Source organism: Tachyglossus aculeatus, chromosome 26 (genome assembly GCF_015852505.1).
Source record: "Tachyglossus aculeatus isolate mTacAcu1 chromosome 26, mTacAcu1.pri, whole genome shotgun sequence".
NCBI classification, from domain to species: domain Eukaryota; kingdom Metazoa; phylum Chordata; class Mammalia; order Monotremata; family Tachyglossidae; genus Tachyglossus; species Tachyglossus aculeatus.
In genome coordinates, this window is record NC_052091.1 from 18,059,767 (window position 1) to 18,086,703 (window position 26,937).

General features: G+C 46.2%; 1 protein-coding gene across 2 annotated transcripts in view; it reads left to right on the plus strand.

Annotated features, from left to right (window-relative positions):
- The window catches only part of TRPM7 (transient receptor potential cation channel subfamily M member 7), a 127,460-nt gene that overhangs the window by 69,133 nt on the left and 31,390 nt on the right, over positions 1-26,937 (plus strand). For both annotated transcript variants that reach the window (XM_038767586.1, XM_038767587.1), the window contains exons 11-23: positions 1,230-1,330; positions 3,670-3,804; positions 4,659-4,712; positions 5,176-5,316; positions 7,786-7,920; positions 9,382-9,662; positions 10,276-10,504; positions 13,079-13,231; positions 13,324-13,467; positions 16,886-17,014; positions 22,860-23,138; positions 24,672-24,846; positions 25,757-25,883. In XM_038767586.1, coding sequence (XP_038623514.1) covers positions 1,230-1,330; positions 3,670-3,804; positions 4,659-4,712; positions 5,176-5,316; positions 7,786-7,920; positions 9,382-9,662; positions 10,276-10,504; positions 13,079-13,231; positions 13,324-13,467; positions 16,886-17,014; positions 22,860-23,138; positions 24,672-24,846; positions 25,757-25,883 — 2,083 coding nt within the window. The remainder of the gene's footprint in view (positions 1-1,229; positions 1,331-3,669; positions 3,805-4,658; positions 4,713-5,175; positions 5,317-7,785; positions 7,921-9,381; positions 9,663-10,275; positions 10,505-13,078; positions 13,232-13,323; positions 13,468-16,885; positions 17,015-22,859; positions 23,139-24,671; positions 24,847-25,756; positions 25,884-26,937) is intronic.

Genomic DNA, 26,937 nt, shown 5'->3' on the forward strand with positions numbered 1-26,937 from the left:
AGCACGTAATGCTAATTAATCAAGCAATAATATTTATTGGCTATTTTCAGAGCACTATAGCGGGTATTTGGGAGAGCGCAATGGTTTTTGTTTTTGTTTTTGTTTTATGGTGGTATTTGTTAGGCGCTTACTATGTTCCCAGTACTCCATTCATTCATTCAGTCGTATTTATTGAGCGCTTACTGCGTGCAGAGCACTGTACTAAGCGCTTGGGAAGTCCAAGTCGGCAACATATAGAGGCGGTCCCTACCCAACAACGGGCTGTCAGTCTAGAAGGGGGAGACAGACAGTAAAACAAAATATATTAACAAAATAAAAGAAATAGAATAGTCAATATGTACAAGAATCGCCCGAGGTCCCCCAGCGCTCCTGTGGCGGAACCAGAATTAGAACCCAGGTCCTTCTCCCAGACCAGTGCTCTATCCTCTAGACCACGCGACCTTAGAAAAGGCAGTTGTTAGACAAAACAAAATATATTAACAAAATAAAATAAATAGAATAGTAAATATGTACAAGAATCGCCCGAGGTCACCCAGCGCTCCTGCGGCGGAACCAGAATTAGAACCCAGGTCCTTCTCCCAGGGCAGCGCTCTATCCTCTAGACCACGCGACCTTAAAAAAGGCAGTTGTGAGACAAAACAAAATATATTAACAAAATAAAATAAATAGAATAGTAAATATGTACAAGAAGCGACCAAGGTCACCCAGCGCTCCTGTGGCAGAACCAGAATTAGAACCCTGGTCCTTCTCCCAGGCCAGTGCTCTATCCTCTAGACCACGCGACCTTAAAAAAGGCAGTTGTTAGACAAAACAAAATATATAAACAAAATAAAATAAATAGAATAGTAAATATGTACAAGAAGCGACCAAGGTCACCCAGCGCTCCTGTGGCAGAACCAGAATTAGAACCCTGGTCCTTCTCCCAGGCCAGTGCTCTATCCTCTAGACCACATGACCTTAAAAAAGGCAGTTGTTAGACAAAACAAAATATATTAACAAAATAAAATAAATAGAATAGTAAATATGTAAAAGAATCGCCCGAGGTCACCCAGCGCTCCTGTGGCGGAACCAGAATTAGAACCCAGGCCCTTCTCCCAGGGCAGTGCTCTATCCTCTAGACCACGCGACCTTAAAAAAGGCAGTTATTAGGAGCTTCTGTTTGATTTGGGGGTCCTGGAGTCAGGGAGGTGAATTTTGAAAGCAAACATAACTTTCTTTATTCGATTTAGGTACTAATGCGTCTGCGTTCGACCAGCTTGTCCTGACACTTGCTTGGGATAGAGTCGACATTGCCAAAAATCATGTGTTTGTTTATGGACAGCAGTGGCTGGTACGTAAACCATCTTTTATGAAAATGGACACTTGGAAGTTATAGTATATATATATATATATATATATATATATATATACACACACATATATATATATACTATACTACTATCGATTCGATGCTCGATACTACTATATATATACTACTATACTACTATCGATTCGATGCTCGATACTACCGACTATATATATACACACTATCGAATAGTCGGTAGTATCGAGCATCGAATCGATAGTAGTCGATTCGAACTATATCGACTAGCATATACGACTATAAGCGAATAGTATATACGATTCATTCAGTTGTATTTATTGAGCGCTTACTGTGTGCAGAGCACTGTACTAAGCGCTTGGGAAGCCCAAGTCGGCAACATAGAGAGACGGTCCCTACCCAACAGCAGGCTCACAGTCTAGAAGGGGGAGACAGAGAACAAAACAAAACATATTAACAAAATAAAATAAATTGTATTTATTGAGCGCTTACTGTGTGCAGAGCACTGTCTTAGTTATGTCTGTTCATATCTGTGTCCCCCCTTTTATTATCGTGGTATTTGTTAAGTGTTTATTATGTCAGGCACCGTGCCAGGCGCTGGGGTGGATACAAGCAAATCAGGTTGGACACATTCCCTTTCCCCGTCCCCTGTGGGGCTCACAGTCTGTGTGTCCATTTTCCAGATGAGGGAACCGAGGCCCAGAGATGTGAAGTGACTTGCCCAGGGGCGCACAGCAGACAAGTGGCAGAGCCGGGATTAGAACCCATGACCTTCCGATTCCCATGCCCGGGCTCTAGCCACCAGGCCGTGCTGCTTCTAGACTGTGAGCTCGTGTGGGGGCTCACAGTTTTAACCCCCACTTTACAGATGAGGTAACTGAGGCCCAGAGAAGTGAGGTGATTGGCCCAAGGGCACAGCGGGCAATTAGGTTGCACACAGTCCCTGCCCCCTGGGGCTCACAGTCTAAGTAAATAATAATAATAATAATAATAATGGCAGTTAAGCGCTTACTATGTGCAAAGCACTGTTCTAAGCGCTGAAGCACTGTTCTAAGCACTGAAGAAGTGGGGCCCACAGATAATAATAATGATGGTACTTGTTAAGCGCTTACTATGTGCAAAGCACTGTTCTAAGCACTGAAGCACTGTTCTGAGCACTGAAGAAGTGGGGCCCACAGGTAATAATAATGATGGTACTTGTTAAGCGCTTACTATGTGCAAAGCACTGTTCTAAGCGCCGGGGAGATACAAGGTGATCAGGTTGTCCCACGGGGGGCTCACAGTCTTAATCCCCATTTTACAGATGAGGGAACTGAAGCCCAGAGAAGTGAAGTGACTTGCCCAAAGTCACCCAGCTGACAAGTGGCGGAGCCGGGATTTGAACCCATGACCTCTGACTCCAAAACTCTTTCCACCGAGCCACGCTGCCTTCCCCAAGATCGCACAGCAAGGAACTGGCCGCAGTGGGACTGTTAACTCAGGCCCGGCTCTTTCCATTAGGCCACACTGCTTCTCCTCAGTCATCCTCTTGCTCTTGACTAAGCTCATTCACTCATCCATTCATTCAGTCGTATTTATTGAGCGCTCACTGTGTGCAGAGCACTGGACTAAGCGCTCGGGAAGTCCAAGTCGGCAACATCTAGAGGCGGTCCCTCCCCAGCAACGGGCTCACGGTCTAGAAGGGGGAGACAGACAACAAAACAAAACATGTGGACCGGTGTCGTCAGAATAAATAGAAATAAAGCTAGATGCGCATCATTAACAAAATAAATAGAATAGTAAATATGGACGAGTAAAATAGAGTAATAAATCTGTACAAACATATATACAGGTGCCGTGGGGAGGGGAAGGAGGTAGGGCGGGGGGGGATGGGGAAGGGGAGAGGAAAAAGGCTCAAGAGTTATTGACCCTTCCGTGTTTTCATATGTGGTGACTAGTCAGCCAAACCCACCTCAACTGTCAATCAATCAATCAATCATATTTATTGAGCACTTACTGTGTGCAGAGCACTGTACTAAGCGCTTGGGAAGTACAAGTTGGCAACATAGAGAGACAGTCCCTACCCAACAGTGGGCTCACAGTCCGATGTGACACCTGTCTACGTGTTTTGTTCTGACGTCCGCCTCCCCCTTCTAGACTGTGAGCCCGTTGTCGGGTAGGGGCCGTCTCTATATGTTGCCGACTCGTACTTCCCAAGCGCTTAGTACAGTGCTCTGCACACAGTAAGTGCTCAATAAGTACGATTGAACGAATGAATGATCGTAGGGTTTTTGAAGGCAGCGCAACTCATCAGGCGACTGTCCCTCAATTCCTTTAAGTATCTGACGTTTCTCCCGGTGTTCTCGCAGGTGGGCTCGCTGGAGCAAGCGATGTTAGATGCTCTCGTAATGGATAGAGTGGCATTTGTCAAACTTCTGATCGAAAACGGAGTGAGCATGCACAAGTTCCTAACCATTCCCAGACTGGAAGAACTATATAACACCGTAAGTCCAACTTTTCATTGTGGGGAGATAAAAAGCCCCTCACTGTTTTTTTATGCGGACCGCGGGGCAGGCCCTGTACTAAGTATCGGGGTAGACACGAGCTAATCAGGTTGGACACAGTTCCTGGGGCTCACAGTTTTCATTCCCGCTTTACAGATGAGTCCCAGAGAGGTTAAATGATTTGCCCAAGGTCACACAGCAGTTACGCGGCGGGGCTGGGATTAGAACTCAGGTTCCCCCCCCCCCCCCCCCTTTTATTTTAAAAGGTATTAGTTAAGTGCTTATTTGGTGCCAGTTACTGTACTAAGCACTAGGGTAGATACAAGCTAATCAGATTGGACCCAGTCCCTGTTCCACACAGGGCTGACAAGCTTAATCCCCATTTTACAGATGGAGATTAAAAGTTAGTGGTATTATTGCCCCACTGTTTAATCCTTCAAGGTTTCTGTAAGTCTCCAACCAAATCCTTGACCCTGGACCTGACCGTTTCTAGTACGAATTGTTGTGTCAGTTTCTTATTCACTGATGTTCCGGCCCCAAGGATCGTTCACCCCTGAGTTTTGCAATTTCAAAAAAGGCTTTGCCTCCAGAGCGCATTTTTCTCCCGCTGCTACTCCACAAGGGTCTCTTCAGTTTCCTCAGAAAGCTTCCTCGTGCACTTTAAATGGAGGGGGGAAGTCTTTCCCGTCGGGAAGATCCCGTTCTATGGAAGGGCAAAATACTGTGAGATGAAGGAACCATTAACATTGGAGATTTCCCCGTTCTTTCTTGAAATTCCTTAAGTGAGTCATGCCAAGGAATTTTGACATTCACAATACCATTTCCTGTCTTTTTCTTTACTTTTAACTATAAAGAAACAAGGTCCGACTAACCCGATGCTGTTTCACCTGGTCCGGGATGCCAAACAGGTATGCTTGTGACAGAGACGGAAAACGAATTAAATTCATTCAATCGTATTTATTGAGCGCTTGCTGTGTGCAGAGCACTGTACTAAGCACGTGGGAAGTACAAGTTGGCAACATATAGAGACGGTCCCTACCCAACAGTGGGCTCACAGTCTAGAAATGACTAAAACGAGTGTCAAATTTATTCTGTTTGTTTTTGGTTTTTTTTTTTAAGAATTACCCAAAGAAAGATTGAGACTAAAGTCAGCGTTTAAAGATAGAGAAAACGTTTGAACGAGCCCAGCTTCAGCCCAGTTGGTTTTTATCTTCCGTCCTAGATTCCTAAATGACGTTTGTCTTCTCATTTGAGATCCCCGAATCAGAATTGAAAATCTGTTGGAAATAATGGCATTATTCTGCAGACACATGATAGTAAATGACGATTGCTGGGTCACACTGCCCACTCAAGGTGATGTTTTGTTTCTAGGGGAACCTTCCTCCAGGATATAAGATCACCCTGATCGATATAGGACTTGTTATCGAATACCTCATGGGAGGGACCTACAGATGCACCTATACACGGAAACGTTTTCGCGTCATCTACAACAGCCTCAACGGGAGCGATCGGGTACGTGGACTTCGTGCCGGCCACAAATCCAGTGAACCGTGAGGCGTTCATCAGCGTGCAGGGCACTGAACTAAGCGCTCGGGAGAGGACAGCCACAACAGAGTTGGTAGACAGGATAATAATAATAATAATGATGGCATTTATTAAGCAAAGCACCGTTCTAAGTGCTGGGCGGATGCAAGGTGATCAAGTTGTCCCATGGGGGGCTCAAAGTCTTAATCCCCGTTTTACAGATGAGGTCACTGAGGCCCAGAGAAGTGAAGTGACTTGCCCAAAGTCACCCAGCCGACCAGTGGCGGAGCCGGGATTTGAACCCATGACCTCTGACTCCAAAGCCCGGGCCCTTTCCACTGAACCACGCTGATCCCTGCCCACCAGGAGCTTATCGTCCAGGGAAAGGAAGACAGACGTTAAAATAAACTAGTGTTCGGGGAAATGACAGAGTAAGAATATGAGCATAAGTGCTGCGGTACTGAGGGCTGGTGAATGTTGAGTCCAGCGCTTAGAACAGCGCCTTGCACATAGTAAGCGCTTAATCAATGCCATCATTATAATTATTGAGTGCTTAGTGGGGCAGATCCAGATGAATAGGTGTTGCAGTTTGGGGAGCACCAGGAGAGGAAATGAGGGCTCAGTCAGGGAAGACCTCTTGGAAATGTGGTAATCAATCAATCAATCAATTGTATTTATTGAGTGCTTACTGTGTGCAGAGCACTGTACTAGGCGCTTGGGAATTACCAGTTGGCAACATATAGAGACGGTCCCTACCCAACAGTGGGCTCACAGTCTAGGCGATGATGTAGAAGGTGGGAAGAGTGGTGGTCTGTCATCATCATCATCATCAATTGTATTTATTGAGCGCTTACTGTTTGCAGAGCACTGGACTAAGCGCTTGGGAAGTCCAAGTTGGCAACATACAGAGACGGTCCCTACCCAACAGTGGGCTCACAGTCTGAAAGGGGGATAGGAAGAGGGAGAGAGTTCCAGGCCGAGAGGAGGATGCGGGCAGGGATTCAGCGACGGGCTAGATGAGAGTGAGGTAGTTTCTGAGGAGCTGAGGATGTGATTTTAGCAGGAGGTCCACGTGCCTTAAAGCCGTCGGTAATGCGGAGGTGAATAGGCAACCGTGGGAGATTTTGAAGAGTGGGGTGATACGGACTGAACCGTTTTTTAGAAAAATGCTCCGGGCAGCAGGGTGAAGTGTGGACTGGAGTGGTGGGGAGAGACAGGAGGCGGGGAGGTCCGCGAGGAGGCTGATGGAATAGTCAAGGCAGCACAAGAGGAGTTAGTAGACTGACGTGGGAGCGGGCCGGATGGGGAGGAAAGGGCAGATTCCGGAGATGGGGTGAATGTCGAGGCAACTGGATTTGGATTTCTCCCCCTTCTAGACTGTGAGCCCGTTGTTGGGTAGGGACCGTCTCTGTAGGTCGCCAGCTTGTGCTTCCCAAGCGCTTAGTACAGTGCTCTGCCCACCGTAAGCGCTCAATAAATACGATTGAATGAATGAATGGTGGCAGATTGCGTGGGTCGAATGGGAGAGATCAGGTGAGGGTAATGCCGTGGTTACCGGCTTGTGAGCTGGGGGAGGGGTGTTGCCTACAGTGTTGGGAAAGTCAGTCAGTTGTGTTTGTTGAGCCCTTACTATGGGCAGAGCATCACACTTAGCGCTTGGGAGAGTACAGTAAACAATAAACCGCGTTCCGTGCACATGGTGAGCTTACAGTTTAATAATAATAATAATAATAATAATGATGATGATGATGGCTTTTATTAAGCGCTTACTAGGGGGAGGCAGACATTGTTATAAATAAATGACAGATGTGTGCTTCAGTGATGTGGGGCTGGGAGAGAGGTTGAATAAAGGGAGCGAGTCAGGGTGATGCAGAAGGGAGTCGGGGAAGAAGAAAGGAGGGCTTAAGTCAGGGAAGATCTCTTAAGCGTTTAGTGCAGTGCTCTGCACACAGTAAGCGCTCAATAAATACGATTGATTGATTGCTTGATTGGAGGAGATGCACCTTCGATGAGGCTTTGAATGGGGATTGTCAGATATGGGGAAGGGGGGCATTCCAGGCCAGAGGCGGGACGTGGACGAGAGATCACTCGATCCTTCAATCAGTCTTATTTATTGCTCACTTCCTGCCTGGAAAGCATTGTCCTAAGCCTTGAGAAGAATACAATATAACAATATAAACGGACACATTCCCTGCACACAACAAGGACACAGACATCAGTATGATTGAATAAGCTACAGATAAATTAGAAATACAATTTACAGATATAAATTACAGATGGAGGTACAGTGAGTAGTTGAGTCAGGGGAAGGGCAGGGTTTGGGTGAGAAGAGATTCCAAGGGGGCCAGGGAAGAGGGGTTGTGCCATAGCGGTCATTTTCGTCGATCAAAACCTTCACCGGATTCCCGTAGTTGGCAGCGGAAGCCGTCGGAGAAAAATAGCTCTCGTTTTTTGCAGCGGTCCGGTCGCAATACGTCCAGCAGCACTCCTCAGTTGCGCAAAAGCCACGAGTCTTTCGGCAACAGGTTAGATAAGAAGGAGAAAATGCGTCACAACCATTTCATCAAAACCGCCCAGCCTTACAGGCCGAAGGTGAGTGAGATCCACCGACTCGGGACCCGGTTCGGCCCCATTCCGCAGAAGTCTCTGGAACGAGTCTTTACCTTTTCACGATTGCAGAGATGTGTGCAGTCTTGGGTGGTGAGAACAGACCCGGGAGTATCTTGAAACCCCTGGCGTTCCTTGAGGCTGTCTTGTTGTGGAATAATTGTGCTTTAAAATAATGCTTTTATTACGTTTTCCGTAGTGTCAACGGACACCACAAAATATGCATCTTTTTTGACCATTTAGGACGAATAATGCGTGCCAGAAATGAATTATGGTACTTGTTAAGCACTTACCGTGTGCCACGTACTGTTCCAAGAGCTGAGGTAGTTGCAAGTTAATCAGGTTGGACACAGTCCCTGTCCCCCATGGGGCTTACAGTCTTAATCCCCATTTTACAGATGAGGGAACTGTGGCCCGGAGATACTAATAATAATAATAATGGCATTTATTAAGCGCTTACCATGTGCAGAGCACTGTTCTAAGCACTGGGGAGGTTACAAGGTGATGAGGCTGTCCCACGGGGGGCTCACAGTCTTCGTCCCCATTTTACAGATGAGGGAACTGAGGCCCAGAGAAGTGAAGCGACTTGCCCAAAGTCTCACAGCTGACAGTTGGCGGAGTCGGGATTTGAACCCATGACGTCTGACTCCAAAGCCCTTGCTCTTTCCACTGAGCCACGCTGCTTCTCATGAAGCAGATGTGGTTGACATTCATTTTACTTGTACATATCTATTCTATTTATTTTATTTTGTTAGTGTGTTTGGTTTTGTTCTCCGTCTCCCCCTTCTAGACCGTGAGCCCACTGTTGGGTAGGGACTGTCTCTATATGTTGCCAGCTTGTACTTCCCATGCGCTTAGTACAGTGCTCTGCACACAGTAAGCGCTCAATAAATACGATTGAATGATTGATTGACTTGCCCGAGGTCATACAGCAGACACGTGGCAGAGCCAGGATCAGAACCCAGGTCCTCCTGACTCCCAGGGCCTTGCCGTCGCCAATAATGAGGCTGTAAAAAAAAATGTTTTAGCACATTTTCCGTAGTGTCAGGAGGTGAGACAAAATCTGCGTCTTTTTACTGTTCGAAACAAATAGTGTGTGCCAGAAATCTATTCCAATGTATAAGAGACTTGGTGTTGGTGAGTGGGTGGGGTGTTAGACAGCCTTTGATTATATACTTGAGTGTATTTATTCGAAGTAAAGCACTCAGGCCGCCGAACGGCCTAGGGTGGTGTAATTTCAGGAAACGGTAGGCTCAAGGATAAGAGATTCCAGGCCACCTAGCTTCAGTTTAATTAATTCGTTCATTCAATCGTATTTATTGAGCGCTTACTATGTGCAGAGCGCTTGGGAAGTACAAGTTGGCAACAGATCCAGATCTTCCGAATACCACAAGTTCCTCATTAAGCAGTTTTTCCCCTTTGCGTTGTTTTTTAACTTTTTCCCAGATCGACACCAGCACGGAAGAAGGAAAAAAGAAAAGGACCAAAGACGAAATCGTAGACATCGACGATCCCGAAACCAGGCGCTTTCCCTACCCGCTGAATGAACTGCTACTGTGGGCCGTGCTCATGAAGAGGCAAAAAATGGCCCTGTTTTTCTGGCAGCACGGGGAAGAATCGATGGCCAAAGCCTTAGTTGCCTGTAAAGTGTATCGCTCGATGGCTTACGAAGCAAAGCAGAGTGATCTTGTTGACGACACATCAGAAGAACTGAAGCAGTATTCCAAGTAAGGGCCCGTTTGCTCTCTTCGGCCCCGTTCGTTTGTTGTTCAACAGCAGTAGGTAAAAGACGGTGGCATTTAATAATCCCTTTTTAGTTTGTCCGGTAAGAGGCTGGAAAAGTAGAATCCCCGTCAATCTGTGCGTCTGTTTTCTCAGGTGCCGGGCAGTTGTGTATCTTCACGTGCATAGCGTTTAGCGGTAGTGCTTTCAGATAGTTGTCCTCATGAAAAGTATTTTTTTCATGATATTTAAGCGCTATTTAGCGGGCACTGGAGTAGGTACGGGATAATCAGGTTGTTCACAGGCCCGATCTCCATTTTACATCGGAGAGAACCAAGGCACAGCCAAGAAAGGGGACGTGCTCAAAGTCACTCAGGAGGCCAGTCCCAGGATTAGAACCCAGGGCCTGTTGCTCCCAGGCCCGTGCTCTATCCACTAGGCCACGCTGCTTCTCTGCAGTGTGTATTGTGACAAGATGAACATTTATGGATCCCGATTTGGAGGACAAAGACGTGCCCTCCCGAGTCTAGCAAACAGAAGGTACCTGGAAAGCGAGTTCGTTAATATATTTCCCTGGTAAAATTGGGGGTTTTTTTGTTTGTTTCTTCCCGCGCCTAGTGATTTCGGTCAGCTGGCAGTGGAGCTGCTCGAACAGTCCTTCAGGCAAGACGAAACGATGGCCATGAAGCTGCTCACCTACGAGCTGAAAAACTGGAGCAACTCCACCTGCCTCAAGCTGGCCGTGTCCTCGAGACTCCGCCCGTTCGTCGCCCACACCTGCACGCAAATGCTGCTCTCCGACATGTGGATGGGAAGGCTGAACATGCGGAAGAACTCGTGGTACAAGGTAACCACACCGTTCCCCACGCTGTCCCGTCCGTTCGGTGTTCACACTAACTGCCAGTGTGGTTTAACGCACGTGTGGGTGAGGAGACCAAACCGAAAAGGAATCGGGGTTTCCACGAGCGATTATCCCAGGCTTTTGAGGTGCCGTGTAATAATAATAATTGTGATATTTGTTAAGCGCCTACTACGTGCCAGCCACTTTACTAAGCACTAGTGTGGGGGGAACAAGCAACTCGGGTTGGAACACAGTCCCTGTCCCACATCGGGCTCACAGTCTAAATCCCCGTTTTGCAGGTGAGGGAAGTGACGTGACTTGCCCAGGGTCACCCAGCAGACAAGTGGCGGAGCCAGGATTAGAACCCAGGTCCTTCTGACTGACAGGCCGGGCTCCGTCCACTAGGCCATGCTGCTTCTCCACCACAGCGTGGCTCAGTGGAAAGAGCCCGGGCTTTGGAGTCGGAGGTCATGGGTTCAAATCCCAGCTCCGCCCCTGGTCAGCTGTGTGACTTGGGGCAAGTCACTTCACTTCTCCGGGCCTCAGTTCCCGCATCTGTAAAATGGGGGTGAAGACTGTGAGCCCCCCCCGTGGGACAACCTGATCACCTTGTAACCTCCCCAGCGCTCAGAACAGTGCTTTGCACATAGTAAGCGCTTAATAAGCGCCATCGTTATTATTATTATCCCATCCTGGTTGGCGTAATGGGGCAGAGAACAAGTCTTCACCCTTGGAAAAATGAACCTGGAACTCTCAAGGCGGTGAGCCAGTGGCTCAAGACTTGGACAAGAGGCAAGGGAAGGCTGGCAGGGAGCGGGACGCTCAATCAGTCACTCAGTGGTATTTATTGAGTGCTCGCTTGGTGCAGAGCACTGTACTAAGCACATGGGGACGTACAATATAACAGTCGGTAGAGGCGATCCCTGCCCACAGGGCGCTATTTATTGAGTAATGGCTCTGTGCAGGGCACCGTACTCAATAGTTGGGAGAGTGCAATAGAACAATATAACAGACAGATTCCCTGCCACAAGGAACTCCCAGTCTGTAGACTTCAAGGAAAAGGCACCAGCTCATTCGTTCCCAGTCCCCTCCTTTCGCTCTCCAAAACACTGACGATGGGGCCATCCAGGCCATCCCCCTTTGCCCAAGGATAGCAGTGGAAAGCTGAAAAAATGACTTTTTGTTGTGTTTTTTCCAGTGGAATATTTGCATTGCATCCCCGCCTCCTCATTCCAGCAGGAAACCTGAGGACTGAGGACGGGAATTCAGCCTTCTTCTGTCCATCCTGTTTCAATCAGTCCATCAATCGTATTCATTGGGCGCTTACTGTGGGCAAAGCTCTGTACTAAGCGCCTGGAAGGGCACGCCAAGCAGACGCAGTCCCTGCCCTCGACGAGCTCACAGGCTAGAGGGTTTCCAGGGTAACGATGCCAGAATCCATCCGGCTGTCCTGCAGGATCTGAGCAGTGGGGAGGAGGGAATCCCGATTATCCCGTGGTCCCCTGTGGCTGAAATTTACTCCATCCCATGACACTCCTCCCATCCCACCACCCAAGAGTCGAGGCCATGTTTTCATTGTTTCCATGCGTTTTGAGATGGCTTGAGATATATATATATATATATGTATACACACACACACATATATATGTATATATATGTACATATATACATATATATGTGTGTGTATATATATATATACATGTATATACATATATATTTTAAGCCTAAGAATTTCCTACAAAATATTTCTGCTGTATTTTTTTTTTTTTGTCTTGTCCCGTAGCCGGAAGCATTATCTTTAACGTTCCTTTTGATATGTCTTCCTAAATAAGGTACAGAAATGTAGAAGGCAGAAAACAGGCAAGTAGCGTTGAATCAGAGGCACACCTAGCTGAGTACGGATACTAATAAGTTACTAAAAGTAGTGACAGAGGATTAACCACCAGAAACACAGTTCCAAAACTACCGTTGCTTTGTGCCCTGCGGTTCGGCAAGGCAGCACGTCAAACTCGGTGTAGGAACGAGCCTTTTGTGTTGTGTTGCGTTTCATTGTCGAGGTGCACAATGGGCAAGCAAAGGACATACGGTGGAGCCTTTTCACAAAGGTTTTATTGAGGGGGGTTGAGACGATCAAGGAGCCACCGTCGCATCTGTCAGTTTTAGTCACCAAAAGTTGCCCGGCTTGATCCCGGGTGCCCTCTGATTATGAATTTTGGAAATCGGTAGCATCTTAACTGTGACCACGTAGTCCGCCAGGATAAAAAAGACTTTCTGCTTGACCATCAGTCGCCATGTAAAATCACAGGTTTAAAACGATTTCCACCGTGGCTTCACCGAATGTCCTTTGTAAAGCTCAATCTGGGCCTCGCTTTCAACTGCATAGATGAATAACCCCAAACTAATATTTCCTCCATCATCTTTTTTTTTGCTCACCACCCGAAAAAGCAAAAAACGTTCATTGTTGTTATAGCTTCGTCATTTCGGGGTGAACTGACTCATCTTCATGACTTCTTTCACTGAGTTGGAAATGAGTCTTATTTTTCCTCAGAAAATAAATCTGATCTCTCCCCCAAATTGTAGGTGATACTGAGCATCCTAGTCCCCCCGGCCATATTAATGCTGGAATATAAAACCAAGGCTGAGATGTCACACATTCCGCAGTCCCAAGATGCCCATCAGATGACCATGGAAGACAGCGAAAACAACTTCCAGAACATAGAAGAAATTCCAATGGTAACGGGGAAAGGGAGAGAGGAAAGCCGGTTTGAGGGGGGTAAAGCCTGCTGGAAATAAATGTCATAGATGCCTTTTTGTTTTGTTATTAGGAGATATTTAAGGAAGTCAGAGGTATGGAGAGCACCGAAGGGAAGCACGAGATGGAAACCCAGACGAAACCGAAAAAACTTCCCATCACCCGCAAGTTCTACGCATTTTACCACGCACCGATCGTGAAATTCTGGTTCAACACGGTGAGTGTTGGAAAATCTCGACACGGTTCATTTATTCATTAAGGAACAAAATGCTTTGGGCTTCGATGGGGGCAGAGGGGAACAGAACCAATGTGCCTTTCCTCTGTAAGTGCCTGCTATTCATGGGGCTCGGATCCTGTCTGGCCATTCAGATGTCCTCTGCCCAAGAACCACGTCACAAAAAAGGAGCTCACACTGGGGTGTGGAACATCCCATTTGCTTTCATTTGATGCTTGGCTCCCTCGTATATGAAGTAGGAAGAGAATGAAAAGTGCAGACGTTGGCAGCAATTTCTTAAAATCAAAGGTTTTTTTTCTCCCCCTCAGATGTGGATTTGGATTGGGCATTGAAAATTTCCATTTCTTCACGAATGATTCTTGAGGGTTTTCTTCATTATTTATCTATCTACCCATTGATTTATCTTTTGGGTAGAATGCATTCCTGAAGCATTTTCCCACCCTTCAACTCTGTTGGTCGCGGGTCCTGTTCCCGGCTCCGCCACTTGTCGGCTGTGTGACCTTGGGCAAGTCGCTTTACTTCTCCGAGCTTCAGTTTCCTCTTCTGTAAAATGGGGATTGAGATTGGGGGCCCCACGTGGGACCGGGACTGTGTCCAATGCGATTTGCTTGTATCCACCCCAGCGCTTAGTACAGTGCCTGGCACCCCGTAAGCGCTTAACAAATACCAGAATTATTGTTATTGTACTTTAAGGGCTTAGTACAGTGCTTTGTGCACAGTAAGCGCTCAGGAAGCAACACTGATTGATTGATGTTATATGCAATTTGATCGGATCACGTTATTAACGTAGAACCTTTCCTGTCCCTGGGCAGATAAAAGGTTGTAATGGTATAATCCAAATGTTCTCGGCTTGCAGGCTTTTAGTTAAATACTCAGTTGATTAGTTAGAGAGCACAGCAATTCAGGAACCTTACACTTTGCAAAGGTTGTGATTCTTAGGAGGAAAAAAATCTCTTGGGCTATAATGGTGGCCAGATTTAAGGAAATTTAATGCCATCTAAAAGCCCTAATATCAGAAACTAGTGTGTCTCCAGCTGCTCATAGTAGCGGTAGCATTTATTCATTCATTCATTCAATCAATCATATTTATTGAGCGCTTACTGTGTGCAGAACACTGTACTGAGCGCTTGGGAAGTCCAAGTTGGCAACATATAGAGACGGTCCCTACCCAACAGTGGGCTCAAAATTAAAGGTAGTAATGGTATAATCCAAATGTTCTCTGCTTGCAAGCTTTTAGTTAAATACTCAGTTGATTAGTTAGAGAGCACAGCAATTCAGAAACCTCACACTTTGCAAAGGTTGTGATTCTTAGGAGGAAAAAAATCTCTTGGGCTATAATGGTGGCCAGATTTAAGGAAATTTAATGCCATCTAAAAGCCCTAATATCAGAAACTAGTGTGTCTCCTCCAGCTGCTCATAGTAGCGGTAGCATTTATTCATTCATTCATTCAATCAATCATATTTTTTGAGCGCTTACTGTGTGCAGAGCACTGTACGAAGTGCTTGGGAAGTCCAAGTTGGCAACATATAGAGACGGTCCCTACCCAACAGTGGGCTCAAAATTAAAGGTAGTAATGGTATAATCCAAATGTTCTCTGCTTGCAGGCTTTTAGTTAAATACTCAGTTGATTAGTTAGAGAGCACAGCAATTCAGGAACCTCACACTTTGCAAAGGTTGTGATTCTTAGGAGGAAAGAACTTCTTGGGCCATAATGGTGGCCAGATTTAAGGAAATTTAATGCCATCTAGAAGCCCTAATATCAGAAACTTATGCATCTCCAGCTGCTCATAGTAGCCATAGCATTTATTCATTCATTCATTCATTCAGTCGTATTTATTGAGCACTTACTGTTTGCAGAGCACTGTATGAAGTGCTTGGGATGTACAAGTTAGCAACGTATAGAGACGGTCCCTACCCAACAGTGGGCTCAAAATTAAAGGTAGTAATGGTATAATCCAAATGTTCTCTGCTTGCAAGCTTTTAGTTAAATACTCAGTTGATTAGTTAGAGAGCACAGCAATTCAGGAACCTTACACTTTGCAAAGGTTGTCATTCTTAGGAGGAAAAAAATCTCTTGGGCCATAATGGTGGCCTGATTTAAGGAAATTTAATGCCATCTAAAAGCCCTCATATCAGAAACTAGTGTGTCTCCAGCTGCTCATAGTAGCGGTAGCATATTCATTCATTCATTCATTCAGTCGTATTTATTGAGTGCTTACTGTGTGCAGAGCACTGTACTAAGCGCTTGGGAAGTACAAGCTGCAAGTGCTTACTTGTGCAGAGCGCCGTACTAAGAGCTGGGAAAGAGTACGCAAGGGGGATTAGACTGTAGACTCTAGACTGTAAGCTTGGCGGCAGGGAATGTCTGTTATGATGTAGTTGTACTCGCCCAAGTGCTTAGTACAGTGTCATGCACACAGTAAGGGCTCAATAAATTGATGGATAGACATGGACCCTATTCCAAAAGGGGCTCTGAATCCACAAATAAAGGTGGAGGAGAGGAGTTGAGACAGACACACCAGGAGCAACGAAGCTGTGCCACTTTAAAACAGCGTAATAGAGGAGGTCAGAGACACCAAGTCAAAACAAAAGCCACCAAGGAGCAATGAAACAGTAAACCTTTAAAAGAGCACAAGAGAGAAGGTCAGAGACACACTATACAAAAGAGAAACAAAAGTCATTCATTCAGCCTTATTTATGGAGCGCTGAACGTCACCTGAGCCGTTTTTCACCCGGCTCTTGAGGCTTTTGAAATGCGGAGCCGTTTCATGCTTTAAATGGGAGCGAGGGAACCGATCGATCAATCAGCGAGTGGTATTGATGGAGAGCTTACTGCGTGCGCCACACTCTACTAAGCGTTTAGGGGAGTACAGTAGAGCAGAGTTGGAGAGTTGGGAGACACGTTTCCTGCCCGCAACGAGCTTCCCGTCGAGAGGGGGGACAGAGATGAATAGAAATAAATCAGTTCACAGATATGTCCGTAAGTGCTGTGGGGCCGAGGGTGGGGTGAATAACAGATGCCCACGATCAGTCAATCAGTCGAGTTTATCGGGTGCTTACTATATGCAGAGCGCTGTGCTAAGCGCCTGAGGGAAGAGTACAATACAATATGACCGAATGGTCACGTTCCCTGAGTGTAACAGGTTCGCGGTCCAAAGCGGGAGTCAGAAGGGAAGGAGAGTCCTGGGAAAGAGGGTTTAATCGGGGAAGGGCCCTTGGAGAAGGTGGAGGAAGTGCAGGTTAATATGTCTGTCTGGTTTGGAAGACTGGTTTTCACTGTATTTTGGGGTTTAAAGGATACAAATCATCCTCCAGAGCGCCTGTCTCTTTCCCTCTTAGTCCCCCCCTCCATTTTACCTCAGAACCACAGAATAAGCTCTCGATTTTTCTTGATTGCAGCTGGCCTATTTGGGCTTTCTGATGCTCTACACGTTTGTGGTCTTGGTAAAGATGGAGGAGCTGCCGTCCGTCCAAGAGTGGATCGTCATTGCTTACATCTTCACGTCCGCGATCGAGAAAGTCCGGGAGGTACGGTGGGGCGGTGGCGTGCTGCCCTTTGAGTCGGGCTAGAACTGTACGCCTGTTAACGGCCTCTCAAAATTACCCAGGCAGGTGAATTACCAGATGCCGACCAGGAGAAGCAGGGTGGTCTAGTGGTTAGAACACGGGCCCGGGAGTCGGAAGGCCCTGGGTTCTGATCCCGGCTCCGCCATCCATCGGCTGTGAGACCGTGGGCGAGTCGTTTCACTTTTCTGGGCCTCGGTTCCCTCATTTCCCAAACGGGGATTCAGTACCTGTTCTTCTTACTTAGACTGTGAGCTCCGTGTGGGACCTGATGATCTTGGATCTACCCCGGCGCTTAGCAGAGTGCCTGGCACATAGTAAGTGCCTAGCAGATACCATAAAAAAAAAAATCAACCGGTCGTATCTATTTCGCGCCAACTGTGTGCAGAGCACTGGACAAGCACTTGGGAGACAGAATAGAAAGGAGTTGGTAGATGCATTCCTTGCCCAAAATGAGCTGGCAGTTTGGGCATATAGATGGCTATTGTGAATCCTCCACCGGTTGGGCTGCGAAGCCTCAGCCTCGTGGAGAATCAGTGCCCATCCAGAAGATCCGGGGACCACTTGGCCCGAATTGTCTACTCCAGGGATCAGACAATCAGTCGGTGGTATTTACTGAGCGCTTACCGTGTTCGGATCCCTGTCCTAAGTGCTCGGAAGAGTAAAACAGAACGGAGTTGGTAGGCACGTTCCCTGCCCGCGACAGTCTAGAGGGGGAGAGATCAATCAATAGACGACAATCAATCCCCCCGGCCTTACCTCCTTCCCTTCCCCACAGCACCTGTATATATGTGTATATGTTTGTACGGATTTATTACTTTATTAATTTTATTCGTACATATTTATTTTATTTTGTTAATATGTTTTGTTTTCTGTCTCCCCCTCCTAGACTGAGTTGGGGAGGGACTGTCTCTATACGTTGCCAACTTGTCCTTCCCAAGCACTTAGTACAGTGCTCTGCACACAGTAAGCGCTCAATAAATACGATTGATTGTACTTCCCAAGCGCTTAGTACAGTGCTCTGCACACAGTAAGCGCTCAATAAAGACGATTGAATGACTGAGTCAATCAATCAATCAGTGGTATTTATTGAGCGCTTACTCTGTGTGTAGCACTTCTTAAGCGCTTGGAAGAGTAGAACAGGCCGAGTTGGTGGGCTGGTTCCCTGCCCACAGTGAGTTTACATTCTAGAAGGGAGAGATCACTCAATCAATCAATCAATCATATTTATTGAGCGCTTACTGTGTGCAGAGCACTGTACTGAGCACTTGGGAAGTACAAGTTGGCAACATATAGAGACGGTCCCTGCCCAACAGTGGGCTCACAGTCTAGAAGGGGGAGACAGAGAACAAAACAAAATGTATTAACAAAATAAAATAAATAGAATAGATATGTGCAAGTAAAATAAATGGAGTAATAAATATGTACAAACATATATACATATATCCACTGATCAAATTCGCTCGATCAGGTGAATTCACTGAGCGCGCCCCGTTTGGAGAACACCGTACTAAGCGCTTGGAAAATGACATATAGCCGAGTCAATCAATCAATCAATTGTATTTATTGAGCGCTTACTGTGTGCAGAGCACTGTACTAAGCTCTTGGGAAGTCCAAGTTGGCAGCATATAGAGACGGTCCCTACCCAATAGTGGGCTCACAGTCTAGAGTCGATAGGTTCCCTGGCCACAAGGAGCTTACCGTCCGGAGGGGGTGGTGGGGACCTCCCTAACTGACTCGGGGCCTCTCTGGTTCAGCAACCTTGTGGAGTTTTGGGGTCACTCGACTGCGTCAGTCAATCAATCGTATTTCTTGAGCGCTTACTGTGTGCAGAGCACTGTACTAAGCGCTTGGGAAGTCCAAGTCGGCAGCATATAGAGACGGTCCCTACCCAACAGCGGGCTCACAGTCGAGAAGTGTGAATTCACAGCGTGAATCACGGCTTATGCCAGCCCCGCGGAGAAATACCGGACGCTGACCAGTCACCCAGCTTGGTTTTCAAACCCGCCTGCCAAGATTCCCCGAGGGGAGACAAGGCGGCTGCTGTTCTTCCCCAGCCACCCGTGGTAATTGTAGCTACGGGAAATGTGGACTCTCCCTCCGAGAAACCCTTTCCACCTCTTCTCCGTGCCGACACACAAAGGGCAGGCACCCACCGAGTCAGTTTGTCCGACCTATTCAGCTTGCAGCCACCTCAGCATTTAGGGCGGCATTTGATGCAGAGCAAGTGCTTAGCAGATACCATTTTAAAAAAAGAATCAGTGATGTCTGTTGAGCGCTTGGGTAGATCTTAATCGTCCTAATCTTATTTAGATCGTAATTTTGGGGAATCAAGAGTATTGAGTCCTAGGTGGGACAGGGACTGGGTCCAACCTGATTACCTTGTATCGACCCCAGCTCTTAGAACAGTGCCTGGCACATAGTAAGCGCTTAGCACATACCGTTATTGTTACTATAATAATAACAATCCCCATTTTACAGGTGAGGTCACTGAGGCCCTGAGAAGTGAAGTGACTCTCCCAAGGTCCCTCCAGCAGACAGGTGGCAGAGGCGGGATTAGAACCCAGGTCCTCGTGATTCCCACGCCTGGGCCCTATCCACTAGGCTATGTGCTTCTACAAGACTTGGTTGTCTTCAATAATAACAATAATAATAATAATAACAACGGCATTTATCATCATCATCATCGTCAATCGTATTTATTAAGCGCTTACTGTGTGCAAAGCACTGTTCTAAGCGCCGGGGAGGTTACAAGGTGATCAGGTTGTCCCACGGGGGGGCTCACAGTCTTAATCCCCATTTTCCAGATGAGGTCCCTGAGGCCTAGAGGAGTGAAGTGACTTGCCCAAAGTCACGCAGCTGACAATTGGCAGAGCCGGGATTTGAACCCATGACCTCTGACTCCAAAGCCCGGGCTCTTTCCACTGAGCCACGCTGCTTCTCATGCAGGCCAGGGCTCGTGGGGAGGGGCCAGCCGGGACCGGGCATTCTCCCACCCCTGTTCCCTTCAGTGGTCACTTTCTTTGTTAAGTTCAATCAGTGGTATTTATTGACTATCAATCAATCAATCAATCGTATTTATTGAGCGCTTACTGTGTGCAGAGCACTGTACTAAGCACTTGGGAAGTACAAGTTGACTACTTACAGTCAGTCATATTTAGAGAAGCAGTGTGGCTCAGTGGAAAGAGCCCGGGCTTTGGGAGTCAGAGGTCGTGGGTTCTGATGCCGACTCCGCCACGTGTCTGCTGTGTGACCTTGGCCATGTCATTTAACTTCTCTGAGCCTCAGTTCCCTCATCTGGAAAATGGGGATTCAGTCATTCATTCATTCAATCGTATTTATTGAGCGCTTACTTTGTGCGGAGCACTGTACTAAGCGCTTGGGAAGTACAAGTACAAGCTTGGGAAGTACAGAGAAGCAGCGTGGTTCAGTGGAAAGAGCCTGGGCTTTGGAGTCAGGGGTCATGGGTTCGAATCCCAGGTCTGCCAATTGTCAGCTGTGTGACTTTGGGCAAGTCACTTCACTTCTCTGGGCCTCAGTTCCCTCATCTGTAAAATGGGGATGAAGACTGTGAGCCCCCTGTGGGACAACCCGATCTCCTTGTAACCTCCCCAGTGCTTAGAACAGTGCTTTGCACATAGTAAGCGCTTAATAAATGCCATCCTTATTATTATTATTATTACAAGTTGAAGGCTGTGAGCCCCACGTGGGACAACCTGTCTCCCCCCCAGCGCTTAGAACAGCGTTTCACACATAGTAAGCACTCAACAAATGCCATTATCATCATCATCATTATTATTATTATTATTATTATTATTATTATTATTATTATTATGATTCTTGAGAGCAGAGCTCTGTACTAAGCACTTGGTAGAGTACAAAGCAATAGTAAACAGAAACATTCCCTGTCCACAACGAACTTACAGTCTAGAGGGGGAGGTTGACATTAATAGAAGTAAATTGCAGTTCTATAAATTGCAGCTTTGTAAATAAATCACTAAGCGCTTGGGAGAGTGCCACGTACCAGAGTTGGCGGACTCATTCCCTGACCTCCGTCTAGAGGGAGAGACGGATGTGGATAGTCTCTGACCACAAGGAACTTAACGTCTAGAGGGGGAGACGGATGCGGATTGTAAGTGCCGTGGAGCGGACGGGTGGAAAAAGGGAAAAGTCAGGCGGATGCAGACGGGAGTGGGAGAAGAGGAAATGGCTTTAATAGGAAGCCTATTAAAGGGAAGGCCTTTAATAAAGCTCAGAAGGTGGGGAGAGCGATCATCTCCGGGATGTGAAGCATGGAGGACGGTCCAGGCCAGAGGCAGGACACGGGCGAGAGGTCGGCCGTGATATAAGCGTGATGGGAGCGGTTTCCTCTGGTACATGCACACAGAGCATTGAGGCAGCCCCCGAGAGACCGTAAATTCGTTCAAATTTTCCTGGCACACGTCTGCTTCCAAGTACTAAACAGTAGCTCTGCATCCTTGGAATAAGAATATATACTTTTATTATATTATAATATTATTATTATATGTATGGCTATTATATCATTAGATAGCATTATATTATTATATTATATATTATATTATATTATTATGCATTATATCACATCATATAATATATTATTATTGTATGTTATATTATATTACATTATATAATATATTATTATTATTACAATATCACATTACATCATATAATTTATTATATATTATTAATTATAATATATTATATAATGTAATGTGATGTTATAATATATAATATATTATTATTAGGCATTATAATATTACACTACATTATACAATATATTATTATATATTGTTAATTATAATATAATATATGATAATAATAAAGGCATTTATTAAGCGCTTACTATGTGCCAAGCACTGTTCTAAGCGCAGGGGAGGTTACAAGGTGATCAGGTTGTCCCACTGGGGGCTCACAGTCTTCATCCCCCATTTTCCAGATGAGGGAACTGAGGCCCAGAGAAGTGAAGTGACGGTACGGCAAAGAATAAACTGCTTCGTAGGGAGAGGTGTAGGGCTGGAAAGGTCCTTAAAATCCATCACATTTATTGAGCGCTCACTAAGCGGCAGGAACTGTACTATGCAGAGAAGGAGCGTGGCTCAGTGGAAAGAGCCCGGGCTTTGGAGTCAGAGGTCATGGGTTCAAATCCTGACTCCGCCAGTTGTCAGCTGTGTGACTTTGGGCAAGTCACTTCACCTCTCTGGGCCTCTGTTACCTCATCTGGAAAATGGGGATTAAGGGTGTGAGCCCCCCATGGGACAACCTGATCACCTTGTAACCTCCCCAGCGTTTAGAATGGTGCTTTGCACATAGTAAGGGCTTAATAAATGCCGTCATTATTATTATTATTATTACTAAGCGCTGGAGTAGATGCAAGCTAATCAGGTTAGACACACAGTCCACATCCCACATGGGGCTCAGAGTCTTCATCCCTGCTTTACAGCTGAGGAAACTGGGGTAAGTCACTTGACTTCTCTGTGCCTCAGTTCCCTCATCTGTAAAATAGGGATTAAAACCATGAGCCCCCCGTGGGACAACCTGATCACCTTGTAACCTCCCCAGCGCTTAGAACAGTGCTTTGCACAGAGTAAGCGCTTAACAAATACCATCATTATTATTATTGTCCGAGGTCGCGCTTCTCTGTGACCATGTGTTTTTTGGAGGCTGTCCTCCGAACGTGTGTTGTAAGACGCAGATGAATATTTTGGTGACGAGGGAAAACGATAACCTCGAATGGGTGATTATTTTTTTTTTTCCATGTTCATTTATTTCATTTATTTATTCTTGGCAGATCTTCATGTCCGAAGCTGGGAAAGTCAACCAGAAAGTTAAAGTGTGGTTCAACGATTACTTCAATATCAGCGACACCATTGCCATCATCACGTTCTTCATTGGATTTGGACTCAGATTTGGAGCCAAGGGGAACTTGGAAAATGCATACGATGATTACGTTTTTGTGGCTGGAAGGCTGACCTATTGCCTCAACATCATATTTTGGTATGTGCGTTTGCTGGATTTTCTAGCTGTAAATCAGCAAGCCGGACCGTACGTCATGATGATCGGCAAAATGGTAAGTTGATGGGGTTCTGACCTTACTCGGGCGTTCAGAATGTATTTTTTTCTTTTAATAATCGAAGGTGCTCATTTTTACCTGGAGGCCCATAAAGCAGAGCGGGCCAAGTCCTTGTTTTCACGTCCACTCTCGGTTTCGCCGTCTTTGACGCTACCGCTTTTAAGACTGCTTTATCAGGCCACCCGGGCAGATGGATGAGCGCTTAGAACAGTGCTTTGCACATACTAAGCGCTTAATAAATGCCATTATCATAAGCGCTTAATAAATGCCATTATCATTATTATGATAATAGACCTGGGGAGAAAGTAAATCCAGAATTTAAAAGTCGATGAAGTCTTTTGTGTAGTCTTTTGTTGCCTCGGTGTTTTGTTTTTTTAGCAGCATTTCATTCATTCAGTCGCCTTTATTGAGCGCTTACTGTGGGCAAAGCACTGTACTAAGCACTTGGGGGAATACAGTGTAACAATAAACGGACACATTCACTGCCCACAATGAGCTCCTACAGTCTACGGGGGAGACGGACATTAATATAAGTAAATAAATTCAGCCAGTCAGTCGTACTTATTGAGCACTTCCCGTGTGCAGAGCACTATACTAAGCGCTTGGGAGAGTACAATGCAGTAATAAGCAGACACATTCACTGCCCACAATGAGCCCTTACAGTCTACGGGGGAGACGGACATTAATATAAGTAAATAAATTCAGCCAGTCAGTCGTACTTACTGAGCACTTCCCGTGTGCTTAGCACTATAATAAGCGCTTGGGAGAGTACAGTGCAGTAATAAACAGACACATTCACTGCCCACAATGAGCTCTTACAGTCTACGGGGGAGACGGACATTAATATAAGTAAATAAATTCAGCCAGTCAGTCATACTTATTGAGCACTTACCGTGTGCAGAGCACTATATTAAGCACTTGGGAGAGTACAATGCATTAATAAACAGACACATTCACTGCCCACAACGAACTTACAGTCTACAGCGGGAGAGGCAGACATCAGTAGAAATAAATAAGTAAATGACAGATATGTACATAAGAACCGTTGGGCTGGTGGGTGGGGAAGACCAAAGGGAGCAAGTCAGGAAGATCAGCGCTTAGAACAGTGCTTTGCACATGGTAAGCGCTTAATAAATGCTATCATTATCATTATTATTATTATGCAGAAAGTGGGAGAAGAGGAAAGGGGGAAGGCCTCTCGGAGGAGGTGTGCTTTGGCTCTGAAACGGGGGGAGAGTAATTATCTGTCGGATTTGAGGAGGGAGGGCGTTCCAGGCCAGAGGCAGGATGTGGGCTAGAGGTCGGCGGCGAAATAGGCAAGATGGAAACACAGTGAGAAGGTTGGCACTAGAGGAGCGAAGTGTCTTGGTTTTGCTTTTTCACTATATGGCCAACGTGGTTTGTTTATAAGTGTATAGATCCCCTTCGCTTTATTGGGTAGGAGGAGACCCCCGTGAAGTCCTTGTTACCGTAAAAGCAGCAAAAAATGTGTCTTAGTTGTGGCCTGATGTTCTTTCGTTTTTTGACTAGGTGGCCAACATGTTCTACATCGTCGTGATCATGGCCCTGGTCCTGCTGAGCTTCGGCGTGCCCCGGCAGGCGATCCTCTACCCCCACGAGTCGCCGTCGTGGACGCTGGCGAAGGATATCGTTTTCTATCCGTACTGGATGATTTTCGGTGAAGTGTACGCCTACGAGATCGATGGTAAGAGCGGAGAGTGTAGGATTCATCTTTCCCGATCGGTCGGAACTGGAGCTAGAAGCAGCCCAGTTAATCCCCGTAGCTTCGAAGGAATGGCACTGCCAGCGAGTGTGGGGAGGGTGAAGAAAGGAAGGGGCATTCCATTTTTAATTCTGAGAGCTGGACTTCAATCAGTGGTATTTAATGAGCGCTTACTGAGTGCAATGCACTGTACTGAGCGATGGGGAGGGTACAGTATAACAGACATATTCCCTGCCCACAAGCTTACAGTTTAGAGGAGGGGGGCAGACATTAATCTAAATAAATTACGGATATGGACATAAGTGCTCTGCACACAGTAAGCGCTCAATAAATACGATTGAATGAATAAGTGCTCTGGACGTCTTAAAGGATGGGGTTGTGGTTTTGAGTCCAGAAAGCACGAAGCTTTAGAGACTGCAAGTAATTCTCCTAGCCTTTTTTTAAAAAAAACTGGGGAGTGGGGGCAGGGGAGAGTCTGTGAGGAAATGTTTTTGTGTTTGATTTTTTTCATTTATTTTATTTTTATTTATAAGAGCTCACGCTCTTAATTGGGCAAGTCGCTTGGCTTCTCTGGGCCTCAGTTTACCTCATCTCCTCCCCACAGCACCTGTATATATGTATATATGTTTGTACGTATTCATTACTCTATTTCATTTGTACATATTTATTCTATTTATTTTTTGTGAATATGTTTTGTTTTGTTGTCTGTCTCCCCCTTCTAGACTGTGAGCCCGCTGTTGGGTAGGGACCGTCTCTATATGCTGCCAACTTGTACTTCCCAAGCGCTTAGTACAGTGCTCTGCACACAGTAAGCGCTCAAGAAATACGATTAAATGAATGAATGAATTGCGATCAATTTGAGGTCTCAAAAATGCTCTCCCTTTTCTCCAAGTGTGCGCGAATAATTCCGAAGCGAAGGAGCTCTGCGGGCCCGGAACCTGGTTGACGCCGTTTCTTCAAGCTGTCTACCTCTTTGTTCAGTACATAATCATGGTTAATCTTCTGATTGCGTTTTTCAAGTGAGTGCGTCCTTTGTCGTAAATGGTTTCTTACGTGGGTGCCGAGGCGGGTTTCGGAGGGAGGCTTAAGCAAAACCCGGGGAAACCACGGCGTCCTGGCAGAGAAGCGGGTGCCGTTCAGCAGTTAACGGCGGACACCTGCTTGTCTCGATTAGGGAAAGTAAGAAGCACTGCAAAGATAGGACGCTTAGCTCCCGGAGAGAGGGGGTCGATGACTTTGCGTCTTCGGAAGGACAAGAAATCCCCCAAGGTTTAAGATCTTCGGGCGGTTTCATTTGAATTCTATTTATCCTGATGACTTGACACCCGTCCACATGTTTTGTTGTCTGTCTCCCCCTTCTAGACTGTGAATTTGTTGGGGGAGGGACCGTCTCTAGATGTCACCAACTTGTACTTCCCAAGCGCTTAGTCCAGTGCTCTGCACACAGTAAGCGCTCAATAAATACGATTGAATGAATTTGAAACTCGGTCCGCCTTCTGCGTCACCCTGACGCTTGGATTTGTGGACCCTTATCCACCCCCCATCCCTCCGTCCCAGGGCACTTGGGTCCGTAGCCATAATTCATTGATTTCTGTTAACGTCCGTTTCCTCCCCTAGAACGTAGGTTTGTCGTGGGCAAGGAAGCGTCTGCCAACGCTGTCCTATCGCCCTCTCCGAAGCGCTTAGAAAGCGCTCAATAATAATAATAATGATGGCATTTATTAAGCGCTTACTATGTGCAAAGCACTGTTCTAAGCGCTGGGGAGGTTACAAGGTGATCAGGTTGTCCCTCGGGGGGCTCACAGTCTTGTACTTCCCAAGCGCTTAGTCCAGTGCTCTGCACACAGTAAGCGCTCAATAAGTACGACTGAATGAAAAGAATAATGTTGGTATTTGTTAAGAATAATAATAATGTCGGTATTTGTCAAGCGCTTACTGGGTGCAAAGCACTGTTCTAAGCCCTGGGGTAGATACAAGGTAATCAGTTTGTCACACGCGGGGCTCACAGTCTTCATCCCCGTCAATAAATACTATTTAACTATTACTAATTACTATTAACTATTAATTAACTAT